General features: G+C 53.5%; 1 protein-coding gene across 1 annotated transcript; it reads left to right on the top strand.

The window, feature by feature from the left end:
- Positions 1-727: 727 nt before the first annotated feature.
- Positions 728-13,725, top strand: ADORA2B (adenosine A2b receptor). Its single transcript, XM_014876447.2, has 2 exons — positions 728-1,155; positions 12,641-13,725. The coding sequence occupies exons 1-2, from the start codon at positions 791-793 to the stop codon at positions 13,338-13,340; spliced, it is 1,065 nt and encodes a 354-aa protein (XP_014731933.1). The 5' UTR covers positions 728-790; the 3' UTR covers positions 13,341-13,725.
- The last annotated feature ends 1,470 nt before the right edge of the window (positions 13,726-15,195 follow it).

Here is a 15,195-nt window from a genome sequence, read left to right as displayed (position 1 = left end):
TTGCCATTTCTTACATCAGGAAATGCCCCGCTGTGCCATAACCATCCAGAGACCGAGCGCTGCCAGCATTTTGTGAAATCTCTTAGTTTGGGTCAGCGCTCTGCTGGTGGCGATTTTTTTCTCTTTTTTTAGTGCGGCAACTCCGGCATCCCGGAGCAGCAGCAGCATCCGGAGTCCTCTAGATTGGGGACAGCGAGGGCAAATTTTTATTCCGAATTGTGCAAAGAGGTGCCCAAAACCTCCGGGGAGCCGCACACGCCGGGTCGGGGGGAGCGGGAGCGGGGCCAGGGTTGTGAGAGCGGGGCCGGGGGTGCGGGAGCGATACCGGGGGTGCGGGAGTAGGGCCAGGGGTTCAGGAGCCATCCCGGGGGTGTGGGAGCGGTATCGGGGGCGCAGGAGCCGTCCCGGAGCCGGGCGCTGCGGGGGCGCGGTGCCGGTGCCGCCGGGTCCCGGCCAATGGCTCCGCGCCGCGCACTCCCCGCCCCGCTCGCCCCATGAGCAGAAATAGCCCCGCCGCCGCCCGCAGCGGCTTTTCCGCGGGGAGCGGGCGGCAGCGGCGGAGCATCCCCGGGCGGAGCAGCCCCGGCCCCCCGGAGCAGCGCCGGGCGGGCGCTGAGCGGGACCCGCCGATGCGGGGCGGGGGCCGGGCGCTGCGGGCAGCGGGGGGCCGCGACCCGGGGCTCGCCGCGCCCCTCCGGCCCCCCAGGGCCGCGGGGAGCTCGGCCATGGGAGTTCGGCTGCCCCGTGGCGTGTCGGTACCTGCGGGACCGCTGGAAAGTCCCTTCTTCACATGAGCAGCGCCTGCTCCCGGCGCTGGGCTCTCGCCATGGACACTGTGAAAACCACCTACATCGTGCTGGAGCTCATCATCGCCGTGCTCTCCATCGCTGGCAACGTGCTGGTCTGCTGGGCTGTGGCCATCAACAGCACCTTGAAGAACGCTACCAATTATTTCCTGGTGTCGCTGGCTGTGGCTGATATCGCTGTGGGGTTGTTGGCCATCCCTTTCGCCATCACCATCAGCATTGGCTTCCAGGTGGATTTTCACAGCTGCCTCTTCTTCGCCTGTTTCGTGCTGGTGCTGACCCAAAGCTCCATTTTCAGCCTGCTGGCGGTGGCCATCGACAGGTACCTGGCTATTAAGATCCCACTGAGGTAAGAGATTGGAGTGGGAGCGGGCGGCCACATTCCCTGACAGCCCGGGTCCTGATCTTCCTGCTCTTAGCGGGCAGGACCTTCTGATCTCTAGAGCTGCCCCAAAAGTTTTGCTGCTCACAGGTGATGAAAATAACAGGTTTGACACTCACTCACTGCAGGACTGGGATCAATATCCCGCCTCTTTGCTTCGAAATACACCTGGAAGTTCGGTTTCTTGAGGATGTTTGCCTTGGGAGGGTCAGTGGCTTCTCGGGGTGGAGGAGCTGCAGTGATGTAAGGCTGTGTTTGGGATGGTTGTGGCTTATCTGTGTAGGTATTTATACAGCCCCTTTATTGCTGTGTTCAGGCATCTGCCAGGTAATTAAATAGAGGAGCAGCCACTCTCTCCTAATTCCTACTGTGAAAGGAGAGGAGGGAAGCAGAAGGATTCACGTGTCAGATTTTAGTGTTTTACAGTTCAGTCTCATCCAAGTTCAGCATCCAAGACATGAATTAATTTTCTTCTAATTCATGGAAATTGAATTAAAATGGGGAAAACTCTATGGAATAGAAGTTACAGGCACCCCTCCAGTGAGCTGGTGCAGCAGCTTCCTCCAGCTGGAGTGCACCAAACCCCGGGCTTTGCATTATGAACGACCAGAGTTTGTTCATCTCAGTCTCCCGTGTCTCAGTTGTCCTTCCCTGGGAATAAGACACTGATGGAGCCCCCCGGGAGTCCAGGGCAGCTCCAGGGACTGGCCAGGAGCAGGGGCTGTGGGGAAGCAGGGCAGATGTGGCACAGGGACCTCAGCTGAACTCCGAGAAGCCGCAGCTTTCCTGGATTCTTATCGTCCCCGGCATCTCCCGTGCACGAGCAATCAAGTCACCCTAAAACGACTAAAAAAAAACCAAACCCTTTCACCCTGTTCTGGCACCTTGCGTCTGAGACCTCCCATAGGTTGAGCAAATATTAATTAGTCATCAGGCAGAGGTGGAAAAGCGTGGCTGTGTGTCATCGCAGCGCGGCGCGTGGAAATTCCGGGGGATGTCGCGCAAGCGGGAGCAGACCTGCAGCACAGCAGGGACAGGCACAGGTTGTTTCCAGCATCCCCGACCCTGTTTCTGACCTTCCCAGCCACCCAGCCTGGCTCACAGACCCACCCTGGCTCCGGAAAATGCTGTAGTGTCTTTTCCATGCCTTCCTTCGGGGCTTTCTTAGGATGGTGGAGCAGCAGCACAGTAAGCAGGTCACATTTTTAAGCTTCAGTTTAATTACACTCTTGGCCACAAGCTGTCAGGCAATAACTCTGGTTTTGTACCACAAACACTTCCTGCAGCTGGGGAAACTGGTGAGGGGTTTCTGCTCTGCTGAGATCCGGGGGGAAGCAGAGGATCAGAAGTGCTCTGAGGGATCGTTCCTGTGCTTGCAGAAGGGAAGTGGCTTTGCCAACTGACAAACCAGCCAGCATTTCCTCCACTCTTTTTTCCCAGTCCTGGTCCTGAGCAGGTTTGCTCAGCTCTCCATCAGGGCAGTTCATCCCAGGGCAGTTTTGCCTTGCTTTGGGATTCTTTCCCAGCTTTGCTTTCCTCACCCCATCTCAAGCCAAATCTTTTATTCCATTTGCACAAACATCTTTATTCCTATGAGTGCTTTCGAGCTGGGCACGAATGGAGACCAAGGAGTCCCATCCTAGGCTGGCTGAAGTGCGAAATTTGGATTAAAATCCATCCTGGCATTGTGGCCTATTTTAGTGCTCTCAGAAGGGACCAGCAAGTAAAAAAACTCCTTTCAAAGGAGTGAGGTTCTCCCTGTGAGGAGCAGGACAATGGACAGGAGATTTAGGGACTGATACTGAAAGGCTTTTTTTAGTTGTACAGCCAAGATCAAAAGGGGATAGAGGAGGTTATAAATCTGCACCAGGGTTTTCCCAGCAAGGCTTGGTTGGAGTTTTCTCTTCAGCCTCGTTATTCCTGGGATGTTCCACAGTGCTGCTGGCAGGGAAGGGGGGGAACTTCTCCCACCACCCTCTCTGGGCAGGAGAATTTCTGGAAGCCATTTCTGGAAGCAGGGTTGTGCTGTGGGAATGGGAAGCTGGTCATCAATTTCTAGGAATGGAGACTGTAGGAAAAGCTTTTCTCATTAAAACACCCATTCTGGAGGCCAGTGCAGAGGCTCATACCAGGCCATGAAGTATTAAATGTTTAAGAAAATGATTTGTGCCCAGCCCTGTCCAGCAATTATCATAAATAATGTGGTTGTTGTGGAGCAGATGAGTGTCCTTGTCACATCCAGTGCTCCATCAGCTCCCTGTGGAAAGCTCAGCAGGGACATTAAGGACTGGCTGTGTCACATTATTTAATACCATTTCAGAGCTGTTTGAGAGGCTGGGCAGGCCTGTGGGCTGGGGTGCACAGCAGAACTTTGCATTACAGCCAGGCTAATAATGGATTTTTCAGCTCTGTGGCTGAACCAAGAAATCCCATGGGGAAGAGGAAAATTGTTTCAGTGAAACTGGAACAGTGATGTTGGGAGGTTTCAGTGAAGCCAAGTGATCCTGACCAACCTGGCAGATTTTGGGTTGGGTTGCCCAACCCTTCCGATTTGACTCTTTGAGGTCAAGACCTCCTCATGGGGGAAGCAACTGACAACTTCTCATTTGGAGAATTGCAGAAAAAAATCTTATTTTAAAAATGGTGGTTTAGAACCCTCCCTCTTCTGGCTAAAAATATTTGCTGAATTTGACCCGAAGCCATGAATTCTTTCTGTCCCTCGAAACTCGTATTTTCCTTGTTTGCTTTTGATGAATTTACTGTTTGTGGAGAAGCCCCCACCCACGCTGCCCATTCTGTGCAGCTGCAGCTCCGAGCCCTTCCCTGGGTCCCTTCTCTCTTGGCCATCACCAGGATGCAGCTCCTTGTCCTTGGACACTCTGTCCCTTCTTCCTGCACCCTCCTGGCCGCTGCCACCCCTGTGTGCCCATCCCTGTGCCCAGGGACACAGCTCCATCCCAGCTCTCCTCTGCCAGCCTCACCCCCCAACAGCTCTTCCTCCAAGCAGAATATCCAAGCCAGGGAATCGAGCATCTCTCAGCAGCAGCAAATCCATCCTGCAGAGAGCACTTGGCACAGAGGCTTTTGCTCTCTGGCTTCCTCCAGGGCTGGATTTCACCCCACAGTCCCATAGCTGGGAGCCAAAAAAGATTTGTAGGTGGAATAAAACAGTTTCCTTTTATTTGCATTAACCCAAATCCTTTGGCGTGGTGAAGAATTGTAGGTAGGGACGGATGCCTGGAACAAACGTGTCAGGAATTAGGGAGGGAGAAGAGAATCTGTATTTAGAGAGCAAGAGGAGAGTGGAACACTGAGTAACACCACACTGTGTGTGCCCCTGTGCCTCCTGCAGGACAGTGGATGTGGTGCTGCTGCCTGGCAAACATCCCAGCAGGGACCTGCCATGGGAAAATTATCCCCAATTCCCGGGACCTGAGCTGATCTCCTGCTTGTCCTGCCTTTAATTCTCTCCCACCTTCAACTTTACCCCTTGCACATGTGCAGGACTGATGTTCCAGGGGTGCTTTGCTATGAACTGGAGCAGGGTCCCAGCCACATCCTCTCCCATTTTGCACATCATTGAGCCCTGGCTGCTCCTCCTGCGGCCAGAGGATCCTCGTACGGATTCACAAGCAGTTAATTCCCATTCCAGGATCTGTTAATGGTGCTGCCCTGATCTGTCTGTGCTCCTGCCAGTGTCCCACAGGAGCTGCTGCTCCCCTTGGCTTTGACATGAGGAAAGCAACAGTGCAGCTCCTTCCTGCTGTCCTCATGGGACAGATTAAATTTGGATGGTTGCTATTTTTTCCCTCATCCTTTCCAGAGGTGGCTTGGCTGATGCTGAGGCTCTGCCTGCCCTCACTGCTCCTCTGTGCTGCAGAGCAGGGGTTCCCTCTGCATTCTCCAGCAAAGATTTGTTCCCAGATCCCTCTCAACTCCCAGCTTGTTTTTCAGCAAAGCAAACTGGTGGGGTTTGATGTCAAGTGGGAGGGCTGGAGCCACTGGGGAGCAGAGAAAATCCTCTTGGTGTTCACCTGCCACTGTGTGAGTGCCATCAGCATTCAGAACTGCAGCTGCTCTTCCTCCTTGTGCCCTTGCCTCATTTCCTTTTGTCCTTGCACTTCCCTTCATCTGAACCCCTGGGTGTGTTCTGCTTCTCCCGTGTGGTTCCCACTCCCTGAGCATCCTGATTCCTGCTTCCAGAGCCTCCCCATCCCTCAGGATGCTGTGCCTGGCCTTGGTTATCACTGAGTTATAAACTGCAAGTGTCACAAACGCAGCAAAGGCAGGAGGGCTGGGGTGTTTGCTTGAGCAATGGAGCTGTCACATTTTTAGGGAAGTTTGTGTCAGCCAAGCTGGGCCCAGGGGACGTGGGAGGCTCTCACAGGGCTGCCACTCGCTCCAGCCTTTGGATGCAGCCAAAACACAACAACAAAATCAGGAATAATCACATGTGCCCTCATGGCAATAAAGTAGAGAGGGGAAATCACAGCTATTTTTAGCTGTGAGCAGCCTGGTTTCCTTAAAATGCATGTTCCAGATTTTTATATCTTTCCTTCACCTCTGAGGCCACTTCCCTCCCCAAAAACAAAAGTCCTGACAGGAAAAGGAATTGGGACCTCTTTGGGACCTCTGCCCTGACACAGCTCCTGCAGAAGCTGGGGGACAGCAGGGATGCCAGGGAGCATCAGGGATGTCAGGGCTGGTTCCAGGCTGTTGGCTGAGAGCACTGATCTCCAGGCTGAGTCAGAACCCAGATCTTTGGATTTAGAAGGTTTTTATTCTGTTTTGGCCAGCTCAACCTGTAAAAATACAAGTTAATTTTAAGATTTTTTAAAAAATAACAACTTTTGAAATCCAGCAGAATTTTGCTCCAGAAGATCTTTTGACCTCTCCCTGCAAAAAATACACAAAACCAAAATGTTTTGGCAGAAACTGTTTTATTTTGAAGTTGCAAGTTTTTGCTTTCTTAATTATCAAGCTGCTGCTTGGAATTTTTATGGAATTTGCTGTTTGTCAGGAGAATGAGCACAGACCATAAAACTGAATCTTTGAGGAGGGTTCTGCTCCAGCCCTGGGCTGCCCCAGGCAGTGACCACACAGGGTTTGGGGACTCCTCTTACTGGATTTGATCCACAAGATGCCAGGAGTTAGTGACTCCAGCTGTGCCTACAGATGTGTCAGTCCCGTCTCCACCCCACCGGCTTGCAGGCTTGGAGAAGGGACTGGGTTTAGGGAATTTGTGCAATCCAAAGAGTGGATTAATTCCTAATTCAATGAATGACATCGGGCCTGGGCATGAGCCACAAATAACCTGGGAGTGCATCCGTGGGGGTGTGTCCCTGTATGTGTGTCCCTGCTCTTACACCCTTCAGTGCCATGTGGGCACTGGAGTCACTGGGACCAGAGCTGCTGGACCCACTGGGGACAAGGGACAGAGCACAGCCCCTGGCCATGTTCCCCCTTCCCACTGCTCACACCTTCCATGGGGGGGGATGTGCCCCTTGTGCTGGCACAGGGCTGGGAGCTCTGTGCAGCCTCCAGGCAGGGAGGAGAGGACGGGATGGGGCTCCTGGAGCTGCTGGAATAGGCTGGGATGAGGCAAAGGAGGTTGGTCAGGGCTCTGCAGTGAGGGCTGGTGGGTGGAAAGGTGGTTTGGAAATTTTGGGAAGGAGGTTCCACCCCTTTCATTGCAGAAAGGGATCCAGCAGAGATCTGCCATCTCCCACCCTTATCTGCTATCGGAGTGAGCAGGGCGCTGGGAGGGGCAGTGGTCAGCATTTGGGACACCCAGACAGCTGCCTCTGAATCCCAGTCCCTATCTCACCTCTGCCAGGCACCTCCAACTCAGCCCCTGGAGCTGCGCAGCGAGGCCTGACCCCGGGGAGGTTCGGAATGACAAAAATTCCCAGCCCTGGGCCCCGGGAGGCTGATAAGGCTGGGCTGCAGAGCCCCGGGGGAGGGAGGCTGGTGCTGAGGAGGAGCTCGGGTCTTAAACGGGAGAGAACTGCGGGGTTGTGTTCTAGGGCTCAGAAACACAAAGCACCAGTGTCACTGATTCCACACCAGTATCACACCAGTGTCACTGATTCCACACACCAGTATCACACCAGTGTCACTGATTCCACACCAGTGTCACACTCTCCTGCAGGCACAGGGACGTTTTGGGGCAGCTGCTGCTGTTTGGATGTCGGGAGATGCTGGAGTGTGGGAGCAGCGTGCAGGGAGAGGGGGCTGAGCTCATTTCCTTCCTGTGCTCCGGGGCTCTGTTGGCCTCAGTTTGCCCCAGCCTGGGCTGGCCCCTCGCTCACACCCCCGGTGTCTGAGTTCAGCTTTCAGTCTCTTTTTCTCACCCTGCCGAGCGAGCGAACACAAACACCGAGATCTCACATGCAAAAATCCCTGGGGGCTGCTGCGAGAGGTGTGAAAGGTGCTCGGTCCTGGCAGGGTTCAAACAAGCGCAGGGCTGCGAGCCCCTCGCAGCATCCTCGGTTGCAGCTTCCCGCATTCATCCCCCGGATTACCCAGCCGGGTGACATTTGTAGGTGTGACACCTTTCCCACACTGCTGCGCACCCCGTGTCCTGTGGCTGTCCCCTGCCCCCAGGGACAGCAGTGGCAGGGCAGAGGGGCTGGGCTGAGCCGGGGGCTCTCTCGGCTCTGTCCCCACCCCGGGGACAGGACGGGGGGCTCACAGCAGGTTCAGCGCATGGATAAGAATATCTCGGATAGGGCTTGAAACCTGCGAGTGTTTGATAGCCCCGGCTCGTGGCTGGGGACACGGGGACCCGGGGGAGGGGACGCTCCCTTCCCCCCGAGAGGCATCCCCAGGGCTGGGTGTGTCGGGTTCGCTGCTTTTCCTGACCCGTCAGCTCACCTGAGCCGGGGCTGCGGGTGGCAGTGTGGCAGCGTGACAGTGTCACACTGTGGCAGTGTGGCAGTGTGACACAGCATGGCAGTGTGACAGTGTGACTGACAGAGTGACAGTGTAGCAGTGTGGCAGACACTGTGGCAGTGTGACAGTGTGACAGACAGTGTGGCAGTGTGACAGACAGACAGTGTGACAGTGTGGCAGTATGACAGACAGTGTGGCAGTGTGGTAGTGTGGCAGTGTGACAGACAGTGTGGCAGTGTGACAGTGTGACTGACAGTGTGGCAGTGTGACAGACAGACAGTGTGGCAGTGTGACAGTGTGGCAGTGTGGCAGTCCTCCCCAGCGGAAGGCCGGCAGTGCTGCTGCTGTCCCCGCTCACAATGGGGACAGATGCGGCAGGAAGTGATTTGTGTGCCCGGGACAGGGACACTCGCAGATGTCCCTTTCCCCAGCTGATAGCGCTACCGCTGATCGCATCTCTGGCCGCCAACTCCTTCCTGGTTTTTCTTTCTATTTCTATTTCTTTTTCTTTTTCTTTCTATTTCTTTTTCTTTTCCCCCTTCCTCTCTAAGGTGCAATTTATGATTCATTTAAAATGTCCTGCCAGGATATTTCAGATGGTGTGTGATCTCCATTCCGTGGCTGTGCATGGAGCACAGAGGCAGCAAGGGTGCTTATTTTGTTATCGTTAAAAAAAAAAAAAAAAAGGCAGCAAGATGCAAAATACAGCTGTGAGGAGGTGACAAGGACACAATGCTTGGCAGCCGAGCTGCTTTCACCCCTTGTGAATGGAGGTGTCTGTGAATTTCCCTTCACACTTAAAATAGAAATGTAATGAATTGTTCGCTGGTTGTTTGTACCAGAGCACCTGCCTGGCCTGAGTTCTGCAAACTCCCTCTGCTCCTCTCCCTGCATCCAGCAGCCTGGGCACGGGGCAGAGTGGGGAGGGAGCTGGGGAGCACAAACCATGAGTGAGGTTGGAGTTGAAGCTCTGAAATTGCTCATTGGAGGCTGATCCTGCTCTGGAGGCAGTGAGAGAACCCAAAGTCCTCAAGCAGCCTCTGCTCTGGCACAGGAACATGATGGACAGGACAGGGCTGTGTGGCCCCACAAGGTTTTGATGTGTCCATCCCTCTGGGCTGCTTGGGGACAGGCAGGATTCTCCCGTTCTGCTCTCTGAGATCAGTAATGTGGCAATAACAGTTCCATTCCAGAGGGTTTCCTCCAGGCTGCTGCTGTTCCTGCCCCAAGCCCATCACCCCAAAAGCTGAATTTCTCATGCTGTGCTTTCCTTGTTTGACAGAGCTCAGGAGCAGCAGGGCTGGGTGAGCTCGCTGGGGTCCAGCAGGGGCTGGTGGGCAGATGCCAGGGACGTGCAGGACATGACTCAGTTCCTGCCTTTGGGAGCCAAACTCCTGAGAGGCCGGGCTGGCAGCGTGTCCTGCTCTGTGCCAGCTGTGCTCAGCACCAGCCTGGGCCACTTGGCTGCTTCCCAGCCCCAGAAATGGCAGCAGAAATGCAAAAAAACCCAACCCCAACCACCCTACCAACACACACAGCGAGAATTCCTGTTTGCTGTGCTGCTCTCCCAGGAGAGCTCTGGGATGCCTGCTGTGGGAAGGCCACCAGGAGCAGGGGACACCTTGTCCAGCCCCAGCAGAGCCCTGGCTGGAGCCTTTGTGGCCCGTGTGGGTGAGGGCACAGCAGGGACAGCCGCAGCTGCCCACGGGGACACAGTGCAGAAGCTCCTCAGTCACTTGTCCTCCTGCAGTGGCACTGGTGGCCAGTGCACAGCTCCATCACCAGCACAGGAACCTGACTCACCCCACGGTGACATCGGGGCTCCCAGGAGTCCTTTGGGATAATTAAAGCCTTCATGGTGATTGCACCAGTAAAGAGATGTTGCCCGGTGGTATAACAGGAACTAATGCATTGCCAGGTTATTTAATTCCAATAAATCATTTAAAAATATTCGGCTGTTATTTACATTAAAGCAACATTTGATGCCTCCGGGTGGAAGTGTAGAGGTGATTCAATATTTGTTATACATTAGTTGAGCAGACTTAAGTGAGTAAATTTACTTTTAATAGTTTTGTTGGTTTTTTTTTTCTCCCAATAATATTAAGCCTAAAAGAGAATGAAGGAGGGGTTTGTTGGATAAGTCTGAGCTGTGAAAATCTGTTGGTTCCTCACTGTCTGATCCTATTTTATAGAGCTTAAGGGAGAGCTTGTGAGACTCCTCAGACCTGGATCTGGTGACATTCATCAACTTCTTTTTTAAGCATGTGCTTAACTTGTGTTTACCTTAAGGGCAATACAGGCAGAGTTCCACCAAATAAGTGTATTAAGGTAATAACAAGATAATTAATGATCAATTCTAGGACATCAGGCTATTCTCAGTTTCACCTTGGGCAGGCCACAGCAATGGCCATCAGCTGCATGGAGAGATGGTGGGAGGGCTTTGCAAGGCAAATTTTGGGCAAATGAAGAGCTAATCTGAGCAGGGCAGTTGTTCCCTGTGAAGAACCATCTCCACCTCTTCCTGGGGCCTCCAGCCCTCCCCATTGCTCAGCTCTGGCTCCTGCAGACTGGGAGCCCAGAATGTTTTTACATCTTCTCTCAGCAGATACAGAAATGCACGTGCCACAGTCCTGGCTGCAGCTCTGCTGGGAGCGCTGGGGAGAGCGAGCAGCTCTAAAATAAACACCAGTACAGCCACTGGAACATTAAGTGGCTTCTTGACTGGTCTTGTAAACCTTCAAGCCAAGCCTTATCTTAGCAGAAGAGTTCAGGAGAAGAGAAGATGGAAGAAGCCTCATTTGAGGCCAAATGTTTTCAGCAAGAGGCAGCACTGGATGTCACCAGCCTGGGACCTCAGCATGGCCATGGCAGCTCCTCCTGCTCCTGAGCACACAAACCCCTCCATCCCTTCAGTTTCTGTTTCTAAACAACGGGGCCTTTGGCATTTTCCAGTCTCACCATGGTAGTTTTTGGGATGGAGCACCTGGGGAGGTGCAAGTGGGGCAAGCACGAGCCACAGAGCTGCAGTTTCCCCTTTCCACTGCAGAGCTGAGACAGAGCAGCAGCTCCTGGTGCCTCTGCAGCACTGACTGAGCTTGGCCAGGGCTGTAGCTCAAGACTCAAACTTTGCCAAGTGATTGGATTTCTGTCAACTTGCTCAAATATCAAGGATTTCAGGTCCCACAAGCCCAGACCAACTTTAGCTTCTGAAAACTTAATGAGGGGTCTCAAAGCAACAGGCTTGGCCTCACTGATGCCCTATTTGAGAACTTTTCATCTTCTAAGTATTGAAACTTATTAAAAATTAGAGAAAAATGCAGGAGAAGCCCCTCAGTGGCTGGATCTACCCTTCAGACACCAACCCAGGGACTGCGTCTACAATTCAGCAGTGCCTAAAGGTGGCTGCTGCTCCTGCATCCTCCCAGCCAGCCCAGCTCATGCCTGAAGAAGGAGCTGAGGTCTCCCCCAGCCCCTCTTTGACCCCCAGCTGGTGCTGGCAGACCCCCAGTGTCCCCCCTGTCCTTGCAGGAGGAGCAGGAGGCTCAGCTCACACGGAGGCAGTGCTGTGATTCACAGGCACAGCTGCAGTTCTGTGGGAATAAAACCCTCCCCTGCCTCACGGCCGGAAGAAAATCAGAACAAACGTTCTTAGGAAAGGAGGAGCAGGGCAGCCAAGCCAGAGTAAACAAGCACTGAGAGAAGGGTGTGGGAAGGAGGGGACGTGTGGCAGCCAGCAGACTCTGACTGGCTGTGGGGAGGACAGGAATGGGTTTCTCATGTTGTCTTCTGGCACTCGCTGGTTCTTCCTATCTCCAGACTGGGATCCAACTGGTGGTTTGATTTTGGCATCTGCTCTGTTGCTCCCAAACCAGACTTCTGACTTTTGCTGCTTCTGGTTCCAGCTCTGCTTGTGTCTCTGAGCATCTGAGGGCTGGAGGGGCCATGAAGGGGCTCAGTGGGATGAGGAAGGTGTGGGGCAGCACCAGGCTCAGCACTGCACCAACTTGTCCCTGGGCCACAGCAGAGCTTCTTCATAACCCATGTGGGATTGCAATGCAGAACTGGGCACCAGCATTGCCCCAGCTGGACGGGGTCAGCCCAGGAACTGGCCCAGGAACTGGCCCAGGAACTGGCCCAGGAACTGGCCCAGTAGCTGCCCCAGCGTGCCCAGCAGTGGCTGCTCAGAGCCAGAGAACATCAGTCCCAGGGAGCCTCGCTGTCCGTGCCCTGCTGGCAGTTGGTGGTTTAGGATCACACAATGATAAAACCTTTTTTAAGACTCCAAGTCCTTTCCCTCCCCTCGCAGCGGGTTTGTGGGCTGGGGCAGTGCCTGGCGCCTCTCAGGAATAGTAAATGAGTCACCTCCCAGATCACGGTGTGTGGGTGGAGAGCACAGGTGAGGGCTTTGGCCCCTCGGGTGATCAGAAAGGTGAGGCCCCCTCGTGCGCGTGGGCGTGGCTTTTGTCTCATTAACCAAAACTGACGACTTTAACTGCAGGGAAGTGCCCGGTGCTCATTCATGTAACATTTACTGTGGTTTTTGTCCCGGGGGCTGCAGGTACAACAGCCTGGTGACCGGCAAGAGGGCGAGGGGACTCATTGCAGTGCTGTGGCTCCTGTCCTTTGGGATTGGACTGACCCCACTGATGGGCTGGCATAAAGCCATGAGTGGCTGCCCCAATGCCACCAATGAGACAGGGGCTGAGCTGGGGGACAGAGCTCTGGGACAGAGCTGCTTCATCTCGTGCCTCTTCGAGAACGTGGTGACCATGAGCTACATGGTTTACTTCAACTTCTTTGGCTGCGTGCTGCTCCCCCTCGCCATCATGCTGGGGATCTACATCAAGATATTCATGGTGGCCTGCAAGCAGCTGCACCAGATCGAGCTGATGGGCAACTCCAGGACCACCCTGCAGAAGGAGGTGCATGCAGCCAAGTCTCTGGCCATCATTGTGGGGCTTTTTGCTTTCTGCTGGCTGCCCCTGCACATCTTGAACTGCATCACGCACTTCCACGAGGACTTCTCCAGATCCAAGCCCGAGTGGGTGATGTACGTGGCCATCATCCTCTCCCACGCCAACTCTGTCATCAACCCCATCATCTACGCCTACAGGATCCGGGATTTCCGCTGCACCTTCCACAAGATCCTCTCCAAGATCCTCTGCAAGGCCGACGACTTCCCCAAGTGTCCCTCTGACAACAACCAGCACCTGACTGTCATCAACATCAGCTCCCCCGTGGCCTCGGTGACCGTATGACCCTGCCCTGGATGTCCAGCCCGTCCCTGGCACTGCCCTTCCCGCTGTGAGCAGTCCCAGGAGTGCTCAGAGATGACCACTATGCACTTGTGCAGCTGTGTTTTTATTTTTATTTTTGTAATTAACGTCGTGCCTCGTAGAGGAGTGACCTGAGCGGGGACGCTGAGTGCAGCTCGCCCTCCTCTGCAGCCCCAGGGGGTGTGAGCTGTGATCCTGTTGTGTTTCCTTTCCAGGTGTTTCCTTTCCAGGTTGGACACTGACTGGGGAAGACTCACCTGCTGGGGGGGTGTTTCCCCAATTGTGCTGCTCATGTCAAGTCATAGGATCTTTATTTTAATTATTATTATATTATTTTTTAATATTTTGATTCATTTAGGAGTAATAATTTTGTGTCTGTTTTTTGAGTTGTTCTCTAAGTCCATACTTGACAGCACTTTGGTAATACCCTAATTATTCCATCAATTGTTTGATGCAGCTTGTATTCTCTGATGGGAAAAAGTCTTACTTAGCCCAGTTGCTGGTGTGAAACTGAATCTGTGTTCCAGGCACTGAGGGGAGGGACTGTGAGGATGGGAAAACCAGGTCAGAACTGGCCAGCCCAGCATGGAAACCCCATTTCCTGAAAGATTTGAGAAAAGACTTGACCAAGGTTTTAGAGCAGAGGTTTTATTGCCTTTAAATCACTTTGGTCCACAGGTTTGCTTCCAGATCTGTTCCCAGCTGTCAAAATCCAGGAGGCAGAAGTGCCCCAATGGTCCTGGCTTGTCTGAACCAGAGCCACCAAGGCCAGTGTCACTCTGCTTTGGGGACACCAGCTCTAAATTAGGCTTTTGCTCCCAGGTCAAAACTTGCCAGCCTTGCAGAGCTTCCACAAGTTTAGGTTTTAGCTTCCACAAGTTCCAGGTTTTAGCTGTGAGAGGTGGATGCTGCAGCTCACCTGATTCCTAAAGCTTGTCTGGCTGGGGCACCCCTGCAGCGCTGTAATCCTCAGAAGCTGCGAATGCTTTTTTTTTCCCCTAATAATAATTTATTTTAAATTTTTTATCCCTGAAAAATTGTACTTGAATCACAAAGAAATCAACTCTATATTTTTAAAAATTTTGTTGCACTAAAAGGGGAGAACAAGAACTCTCTGGCATATATAATGATAAATATGGTGTAAAATCAATTGAAAAGCTGAAGAAAAGCTGCAGCATCTCCTCTGCCAGCTGGCAAGAGCTGCAGGCAGCAGCTGCAGGAATGACCCTGGGCCCACCATGCACAGGGAATGATTCTCTGGGAATGCTGGATTTCACTGCTCAGCCCCAGACCTGGGTGAAATCACCAGAGCTCTGAATGGGTTTGCACGTGTTTATGCAAAGTCCAAATTGAGCTCCAGCTCAGTGTCTCGGGTATGGGCAGTTCAAGTCACTGTCCCGAGTGCTTCTCCTTTAACTTCCCCATTCAGCTTTGCTGCATCTGCCTCGGTCAGGGGCCAGCTGACACAGGGGCCACCTCCTGCCATTTGGGCAGGGCCTGGCTCTCTCCTCCCTTCATTCCTTCCCTTCTGTGCTATCTTTGGCCATGTTCCTCCTGTTAATCGTGGCTGGGAACAAGCAGGGTTTCACCTGCAGCTCTGCAGGGTTGCCAAGTGGTTGCAAGCCACATTTATCCTCACAACAAAGGATGGAATCTCTCCCTTTGGCTGCCTGAAACCGACCCAAACTCTCACAGCAGCAACAGAGTGAAAGCCTCAGTGCTGTAACACCAAGAGAGAAGGTCCCAGAACACTTGTCCACATGTTCCAGTGCAGCTCAGCATCCAGCCCTGCTCCCTTCCCATGCCTCTCATGAGCCACAATTCCTGCAGACGGATG

Source organism: Sturnus vulgaris, chromosome 21 (genome assembly GCF_052056855.1).
Source record: "Sturnus vulgaris isolate bStuVul1 chromosome 21, bStuVul1.hap1, whole genome shotgun sequence".
In the NCBI taxonomy this organism is placed as follows: Eukaryota; Metazoa; Chordata; class Aves; order Passeriformes; family Sturnidae; genus Sturnus; species Sturnus vulgaris.
The sequence above is the reverse complement of the archived record's forward strand: the minus strand, read 5'-3'. Positions and strand labels throughout refer to the sequence as shown.

Excerpts from the sequence above, each read along its gene's own strand:
- ADORA2B (XM_014876447.2), top strand. The coding sequence starts at position 791 with ATGAGCAGCGCCTGCTCCCGGCGCTGGGCTCTCGCCATGGACACTGTG. Across the intron at positions 1,156-12,640 it reads GCTATTAAGATCCCACTGAG|GTACAACAGCCTGGTGACCG; the intron begins GTAAGAGATTGG and ends CGGGGGCTGCAG.